At 33.6% G+C, this 9,199-nt stretch overlaps 1 protein-coding gene across 1 annotated transcript; it reads left to right on the top strand.

The window, feature by feature from the left end:
• Positions 1–1,145: 1,145 nt before the first annotated feature.
• On the top strand, positions 1,146–5,861 carry LOC111998123 (probable disease resistance protein At5g66900). The gene is made up of 3 exons (XM_065775983.1): positions 1,146–2,362; positions 4,399–4,796; positions 5,188–5,861. Exons 1-3 carry the CDS (start codon positions 1,531–1,533, stop codon positions 5,278–5,280), a joined length of 1,323 nt encoding a protein of 440 aa, XP_065632055.1. The 5' UTR covers positions 1,146–1,530; the 3' UTR covers positions 5,281–5,861.
• The last annotated feature ends 3,338 nt before the right edge of the window (positions 5,862–9,199 follow it).

The raw sequence follows: 9,199 nt of genomic DNA on the forward strand, positions 1-9,199 counted from the left end.
ACTCTTCATATTCTAAACACACACCACTATATATAGACCTTTATATCCACGAAATGTAGAGAGTTTCCAGAGATAATTTTGTGGGAAAAATAAGATTGCCTCATCCACAATCTTCACTAAAAGACTCTTCAAATTCTTCTACTCTATTCCTCTCCATTAATACATCCTTGAGAGGTTCTTGACCAAATTATTTTCTCACCACACCCACGTCTGTGAGAAGGTCTTTTGGTGCTAAGAGAAGCAATTTGGAAGGGACCAATGGTTATTAGTTGATGCTATGGGTTATAGCGGAATCCGGTAAGCTAGAAAAGAAAAAAGTTCGGCGCAACCTCGTTGAAGCAAGAAACTTGGAGGGCTCAGGTACCTGGGTAGATTAGGCTTGGAGGGTCTATTACTGTTCATTTATCTCAACTACATTTTTTAGTGGATTATTGACGGTTTCGAGGGCAGTGGAGAGGTTTTACGCCGAGGGCGTCGGTTTCCTTTTCAATAACACATCGCGTGTTGTCCTTATGTTTGCATCTCTCTTCCCTTTATCTTTACCATTTAATTACTACTGTGATTGTGATTATTTATGATTTAAATTGTTTATCAATTCTGTTATAAGCTTGTTATCATTTTCCACACATACATTGTTTGATATAAAGCTTGAATTGGTAATTTTGTAATTGGGGATCTAAACGTTCATAGTATTTTCAACGCTATTTGAACATTCAATGTGGATCAAGGGTCAGAACTACATAATTTGAGGGACTAAAAATATATTTTGACATTTAAGATTCCTATATTTTTGGTAATGACATTGTTTCTAGGATGGTGGGGTCATTGTTAGTGTGACATTGTTTACACTGCAGAGTCCAACTTCAACTTCAACTTCATTAAGCCTTGTTCATAATATTTCTTTTCTTTCCCTCACTTCTTTTGGAACCATTTAGGCCTAGGATCATTATTCTTGAATCTTGATGTTAAGGTCTATCCCGCTCACTTCATAATATTTTGCCGTGCTTTTTGGGCTGGGCTGCGCACTACTGTCGCCCTCCATCCAACTGCCCTGTAAGCTGGCCTTAATGGCCTAGCCTTCGGCTTTGTTTGACGTTCCCTTCCCTATGCCCCACACGAGGTTACTGAACAACAAAGTGTCCATATGTATGGCGTTCTCTAAGGAAAAAAAAAGAAAAAGAAAAAAAAGAAACTTCCATTCACTTTCCCAAGAAAATACACCTTAATTCCTTTTGCTTAGTTGTTAATCATATTAGAGGACTAGAGTAGACTCGGAAGCCAAATAGTCAACTTATTCCCACCCAGAACAGAGGCACAAGAAGCATTACAAATTCTTCTATTTCTCAGAATGTTTTGCATCAATTAAAGCTGAGGGCAGAACACATACAAGAATGTCCAGCGGCCTCTTGATCGTTTTCTCTGTACTTTCATTTGTTTGAATGAAAATCTAATTCATCCAAGCAAAGATATATTGGTGTCCTTATTTATTTTTTTTTTTTCAATAAAAAATTTTGGCATAGTTTGGTAGATATGGCAGATCTTGCTGCAGGGGGTGTTGTGGGGGCAGCTTTTGGAGAGGCATTTGCTATTTTGCATGATACAGTTAAGCATGTGGTAGGAGAAATCATCATGTTCAAATCCATTCTTAAACGCTTAGAATCCACGCTAGAGGGTATAGCACCACAGGCCAAAAAAATAAAAGAAGAAAGCCTAGCTCTTGATCGCCCAGAAAAGGAAACAAAGAGCTTGACCGAAAAAATGAAGAAGGGCGAGAAGCTGGTTCTCAAGTGCTCCAAAATCAAAACCAAGCGTTGCTTGAGTTTGAACTACTGTGTCAAAGCCTATTCTTATTCGAAACAACTTAAGGAGTTGAACGATTCCATTGAAAAGTTCTGTCAGGTTGATTTGATATTTCAGATCGCAGGGACTGGGTTGGAGACTTTGAACAAGCTGAATCAGAACACAAGCGTTGCGTTGGAGACTTCGGCCAAGGTGGATCAGAACACAAACATTGCGTTGGGGACTTCGGCCAAGGTGGATCAGAACACGAGCATTGTGTTGGAGACTTCGGCCAAACTGGATCAGAACACAAGCATTGCGTTGGAGACTACGGCCAAGGTGGATCGCGTTTTGGAGCGTTTTGACAATTCTGACGTGAAGAGGAAGTTTGGGGCTCGGACATTGTCGTGTGCAGTGCCTAGACCCCAGGCCCAGGATAACATTTTTGGGTTGGGTTTGCCTTTGGAGGAGTTGAAGATGGAGCTGAAGAAGAAAGAGGAGCAGGTGCTTCTGTTGACTGCGCTGGGAGGTTGCGGGAAGACCACTTTGGTCCAAATGCTTTGTTGGGATGACGAAATTAAAGGTACCTTTCTCGCCTTAAATTTATTTATTTATTTTTTGAGAAGACACCTTAAACCTGTTTGCAAGTAAAAATAAGAACAAATAAGAAGTGAACTTTAGTGGTTAAATTGTATTTTCTTATTATATTTTATAAAAAATTATTATCTAAATTATTAATTAAATATTAAAATTTTGAATTTTTTAGTCCGAAATTATACATGAAAAATAAATTTATAGGTCAAATAATAACTTATTTGAACTAAATTTCAAATTTAATATGTATGTTAAGAATATAAAAATATGCAATTTGGAGTTAAAATATGTAACTATGTTAACTTTTAGTGGGAGTTTGTAGTCATAGCCTACAAAATAGTTTGTAGGCAACTGTCATTAAAAAAAAAAAATCTACCTTTATATATATATATATATATATTTGTGATTGGTTGCTACATAATAAGAGTGATAAAAATGATAAGCCTTTTTGACCAATTGTGAAAATATTTTGTTTGTAGTATTGCTCTTTAGGAAATATAGTTGACAATTTCTTATTGCAATGGACAAAGTTTGGGTATGAACTTTTTTTTTTGAGAAGGAAGTTTGGGTATGAACTTGACTCACTTAATATATATTTTTTTATTGAATGTGAATTTTGAAAAATCGACTATTGGATTGCATTTTCTTTGTATATTCTACATGCTTGCAAATTTTTCAGAAAATAAAAAATAAAAAATCAATAACTATATCATTAATTAATTTTTAAATTGCAAGTTTTTTAATTTCAAAATATGTATAAAAAATAATTTTATAAATCATATAGTAAATAGCATCTGAATTGCACAAAATTTGACATGTGTCTTAAGAGTGTAAATAATATGCAATCCAATGGTTATACTTTCAACATATGTACCAATGTTAATTTTTTTTAAAGGAAATTATAGTCTTAAGCAATAACCAAGTTTGTAGCCAAATTTTGTCATTATAATAGTATGTGGAGATGTTTTAGTAAAAGCAAACAATTAGATTGTTCTAAAAAAAAATAGATAGAGAATTTCATTGATGAATGCTGAAATGTACTATTGCTTGATTATTATATATATTTAAGGCTAAAATGCAAATTGGACACTTTAGGTTTGACTGAAATTCATTTCAGGCCTCTAACTTTATTTTTGTTAAATTGAATCCTCTAAGTTTCAAATTTATTCAATTTATGATTTTTGTCTAGTTCCATTAAAAAAATGTTGTTAAGTATGCAATTAACTAACAAAAAAAATTCTAACATAAAAAATCAGTAAAACATTTTTATTAATTTTATAGATTTTTTTCATGTGAGAAAATACTTTTTTAATGGCAAATTTTTAATGAAATTGGACGGAAAACTTGAATTGAAGAAATTTGAAACTTTGAGGACTCAATTGAACAAAAATAAAGATAGAAAACTGAAATGAATTTTAGTCAAACTTAGAGAGTTTAATATGCATTTTAGCCTATATTTAACTATAGTTGGGACAAATGTGATTTGAGCTACATTTTGAAACAAATAAATCTCATAAGCATAGTTTTAAAAATCAAACCTGACTGGCTGATTCAAAGGGAAACCAGGCATCAATTTAGCAGTAAAAACACTTAAAACTGGTCAATAACCGGGTAAAATTGGAAATTAGGGCCAAAATCGATTCTTTGACCCTACCGATTTTTAAAACCATGCTTCTTTTTTTTTTTTTTTTGAGAAGCTCATAAGATAAGATATGGTTGCTATTTATGTTCATACTTTTGTTTCATTAGTCTTTTATATAGTTACAGTAGTGCTTCTTTCTTTGGAATTACTGCCCTTAAAAATAGTAGTGATAAAAAAATTTAAGGAAAAAAAATGGGGCTGGAATTCTTTATCTTTATATATAATTGGTGTAGTTTCCTAGAAAATTGCTTTTGCTTCTTCCCTATTGCTTGGTTTGGGAATTCTGTTCATTTCACTTCACCATTACGTATGTAGACGTATAATGTTAGCAGACATGAAATGTGCCTGGGTGGCAGCTTTCTGACTATGTTGTGTTTGGATAGGCATATACGGTGACAATATATTTTTTATTAGAGTTTCAAAACAGCCCAACCTAAAGGTCGCTGTACAAAATCTATTTATTCGTGAATACGAGTTTCAAGATGATAAAGACGCAATCGACCTGCTGGGGGAACATTTGAATCAAATTGCATCAAATGATTCAAATCCTATATTGATGATCTTGGATGATGTCTGGCCTGAATCAGAATACACAATCGACAAGTTCAAGTTTAATATTCCAGATTACAAAATTGTGGTGACTTCAAGAACTGCATTTCCAAAATATAAGTCTACATATAAATTAAAGCCATTAGATCATGAAGATGCAATGAGTCTTTTCTGCCGCTCAGCATCATTCAAAGAAATGAGCTCTTACTTTTCTAAAGAAAAAATCGAAAAGGTACTTTTTCAATCTGGGGCTTATATATATATATATATATATGAAATATGCTTAATTTTGCTTGAACTTTTGCCTTTTGGGCACGGTATGCATATGACCAAAGATAAAATCATATAAATTCTATTTTTGTGTTGATGAGTACATTATACCATATATACCTGCCAAAACCATGCTTTCATCCTTGCACATGCATTTAAGCTTGTTCAAATTGTTTCCGACAAACCAATTTTCCCTAGAACTTGAGTGAAGACAAGGGAAAGAACAAAAATGTCATACAAACCACGTTTTCATATTTAGAACAGAGTGTGGTTTAGATAACTAAAATCTTGGCCAATATTATCCTTGTAACCAATACACAATTACTGATTTAATTTGGTTCCTTCAAATGCAGATAGTAAGAGGCTGTGGGGGGCTGCCAATAGCCCTTAAAGTGATTGGTGGTTCACTCTGTGGGCAGCCTGTAGCGGTTGGAGAAGTACATTGATGACATGGTCTGATGATGGTCATTCTATTTTTAAGTCTGATCAGGATGTGCTTGATCATCTCATAAAAAGACTAGAATTTTCTGACGAAAAGGGCATCCTCAAAAAGTATTTCATGGACCTAGGTTCATTTCCTGAAGACAAAAGAATTCCTGCTACTGCCCTTATTGATCTGTGGACAGCAATACACGAACCAAACCAAAATGATGTCCATGTTACTGCCATTTTGCATAAACTCACCACAAGGAATTTGTTTAGTCTTGTAATGACAAGGTTTGTTCAGACTTTTGATTTCTGAAGTGTGATTTACTTGTAGGATAAATTTTTCATAGTTGCTAGTTTTGATATGATATAACTCTATACATGACCAAAGGCCCAAAATATTGCATTATGTCTTCTGATCACAATGATGATACATTATTATAGCTTCTTTGACATGTCGGGGGCCAATGTAGGATTTTTTATACAAATAATGCTAAAGGTGATTACTAAAAGAGTTAGAAGGAAACTTATGTTACTTTGAGAAAAGGGGGTGATTCTAACTTCTATTAGTCTATTCTTTTTGATGCTTGTCTATAACCATATGATTCAATTATGGCGGATAGAAACTGATTGTGTTATTTTCATGATTTTGTGTTTGATTGTCATGGAATACTATTTTTTTTATGTGAGGATTGAAGAATTTATCTTTCTATCTTATATTTGGCCATCACAGGCAAAGACGTGAGTGCGCTCAGCAGCTACTACAATGAAGACTTTGTCACACAAATGATGTTCTTAGAGACCTAGCTATCCATTTCAGAGAGGAGCCAATAACAGAAAGGGAAAGACTGGATTTTGAACATAATTGGAAACGAACTACAATGTGATGGAACAGGAGCAACATCATCAATGCACGCTTATTATCTATCTCAACTGGTTAGTTCATTTTTCTTTGAACTAAAACACACAGACATGCACACTGTTAGGTAACCTACAAATGAGTATCTTTACACCATATTATCTGTTTTTGCAGATAAATCGTTTTCATCAGTTGGTGCAACTTCGAGACCCAAAGTTAAGGCTTTAGTTCTGAATTTTCAATCAAGGAATTACACCTTACCTGAGTTTCTGGAGAAAATGGTTGAACTGAAGGTCATAATTTCACTAATTATGGTTCTTTCCTGTTGAATTAAGCATTTTTAAGCTACTCAAGTCTCTCCGAATCTAAAGAATTAGATTAGAGAAGGTTTCAATTCATTCCTTGCAATGCCCTGTACATTGACAAGTGTGAAGAAAATATCCCTATTTATGTGTAATATTGGTCAAGCTTTTGGGAATTCTACTATCAGGTTTAGATTCATTGCCAAGTCTAATGGAGATAAACATTGACTATTGCAATGATCTGGTAGAATTGCCTACATGGTTGTGTGAGGTTCTTTCCTAGAAAAACTCAGCATCACCAATTGATAAGTTGTCTGCATTGCCCGAAGGAATTGGAACTTGGTGAACTTGCAAGTGCTAAGATTTAGGTTTGTCCGAATTGTCAAAGTTGCCAAAGTCAATCAGAAGTTCCATAAGTTAGCATTCTTGACATACATATCTGACTGCCTAAGCATTATCGAGTTGCCAAAACACATTGGTGAGTTGCATAATTTGGAAGAGTTACACATGAAAAAGTGCTTGAAATTGCGTAAGCAGTTGCCACCATCAGCTGTTGATCTCAAGCAGTTGAAGCTTGTGGTATGTGATGAAGAGAGGGCCAAATTATGGGAGCCAATCAAGGAATGTTTCTCTGGTTTAAAAGTAATGGTGGCTAAGGAAGATATCAACTTGAATTGGCTTCAAAAATAATGATTTCTGAGACCTGCATTTTCTTGGAAATTTTTTTAAGTTTTATAATTTTAGATTGTTCCCTTCCATTCGTTTGTTCCCTTTTTCATTTTTCTTTTTTAAAGATAACGAAATGAGCGGCTTAGTACACTATGAAAAAGGGGAAAAATTTAGGGGAGTGGCAATTTGCTGATATGATGATATACCCCTAAAAAAGAACTGGGAAGTTTAATGCTAAGGGATTTTTATTTTTTTGGAAGAAAATAATGCTAAGGGATGTGAATGTGATTGTTTTGATTATGAATGGTGCTGTGTCAAAAGAACTTGTAAAAATGTATTCAATAATTTTTTTTTCTCATGTCGTCTTGCATGTACAACTTCGTTAGCTCATTTTCTTTTGCTTTCCTCTTCTTCTTTTTTATTTTTATTTTTATTTTTATTTTTTTAATGGTCAGATTGATAATATCATAATATATACTATAATAAAATTGAGTTTAGAAGTCGTACTTGTGCCAAGTGGCTTCACCAAATTGCAAAAAAATTTTAGATTTAAAAAAAAAAAATATATATATATATATACATACTTTTTCTTCTACTATAGTATATTAAAATATGTAGTTGTGTACATATAAGTATTGCTAATCCCATTAACTCAAATAATATAATTGCAACAATAATTTAGTCATTAATAATTAATATAGATTTGTGAAGATGTTAAAAAAAATTGAGCAATCCTAAGGACTCAACTTTTTTCACATTTTTTTTTTTTTTTACAACTTACTAAGGTATCAAAGTTGTAATAAGAGTAACATCACTTTTATATAGATCTATTCTTGACTTCACATTATTATCCATCAATCACAATATGCAACCTCAATAGTTACAATAAAAGGTAAAAAAATTATGTCACTAAATTTATTGAAAAAGAAAATTTAGTCATGATGTTTACTAGGGCTATCCACGGGTCGGGCTGGATCGGGTTTGTGCCTGATTCGAAGCCGACCCGATTGGATCGGGTTACCAAAATTGTAACTCGGAACCGACCCAATATATGAGTCAAACCCGGCGGGTCGGGTCATCGGTTAAACGGGTTGGATTAGTCGGTTAGACGGGGTTTGGGCTTCGAATTGGGCTGAATTTGTGATTTTGCCTAAATTTTTTCTTAACTCAATTTTTGACAGGACTTTTGGGCCCAAATTAATGGGCTTAGTTTTAACAAATTAATGGGCTCTTTTCACATCCTTTATTTCAAATTGGGCCTTCAAGCTCAGCTTGTATAATGACATTAATTGGGCCTCCAAGCCTTATGAGTACAAATTTAATGTTTCTACCTAGTCTCAACAAATACTTTAAATAATACTCAAAAACCTGGGCAATTAGCAATCACATAAAAACGCATAATATCTCTTTCTAACCACCTGTTAAAACCGCACAATACAAGAAAGAAAATTTTTTCAAAAGGCCCTTAACATTAAGACCTGTGCAGTACCTTAAAAATCCAAAAATCCAGCTTGTATGATGCCATTAATTGGGCCTCCAAGCCTTATGAGTACAAATTTAATGTTTCTACCTAGTGTCAACAAATACATTAAATAACACTCAAAAACCTGGGCAATTAGCAAGCACATAAAAACATAGTATCTCATCCACCTGTTAAGACCACACAATACAAGAAAGAAATTTTTTTCAAAAGGCCCTTAACATTAAGACCTGGGCAGTACTTTAAAAATCCAAAAACAAATCAAGAAAGTCTAATAAGCACAAAAGCACATCTCAACCTATTAAATCTGCCAAGTTGTGCCAACCATTCCATACATGTAACACAACTTACACAAACCAGCAAACAAATTCTAACAAATAATTCAATCACAACCACACCACAAGTATGGCAAAAAAAAGATAACAAGAGCATCTTGCAATATTTCCATAAAGCCAGAGAAGGCAGAAAGGTAGTTACTGCAAGTGTTAAGGCAGTAAACAACCAAGGAAGAAGCTAGTTATAATTAGTTACAATTATGAAATACCTAAGTATTTCCAAAAAATAGCTTTTCTAAAGCATTAAAGAGCAACTACTCTATAGTTTAGTCCATGACTTATAGAAAAGAAAAC

The sequence above is a fragment of the Quercus suber genome, unplaced genomic scaffold, assembly GCF_002906115.3.
Source record: "Quercus suber isolate HL8 unplaced genomic scaffold, Cork oak 2.0 scaffold_124, whole genome shotgun sequence".
Classification (NCBI taxonomy): domain Eukaryota; kingdom Viridiplantae; phylum Streptophyta; class Magnoliopsida; order Fagales; family Fagaceae; genus Quercus; species Quercus suber.

What these genes read in the sequence shown, in the direction of transcription:
- LOC111998123 (XM_065775983.1), top strand. Translation starts at nt 1,531, where the DNA reads ATGGCAGATCTTGCTGCAGGGGGTGTTGTGGGGGCAGCTTTTGGAGAG. An exon ending in TTGGGATGACGAAATTAAAG is followed by an intron (nt 2,363 to 4,398) that starts GTACCTTTCTCG and finishes GTGTTTGGATAG; the next exon opens with GCATATACGGTGACAATATA. An exon ending in CTAAAGAAAAAATCGAAAAG is followed by an intron (nt 4,797 to 5,187) that starts GTACTTTTTCAA and finishes CTTCAAATGCAG; the next exon opens with ATAGTAAGAGGCTGTGGGGG.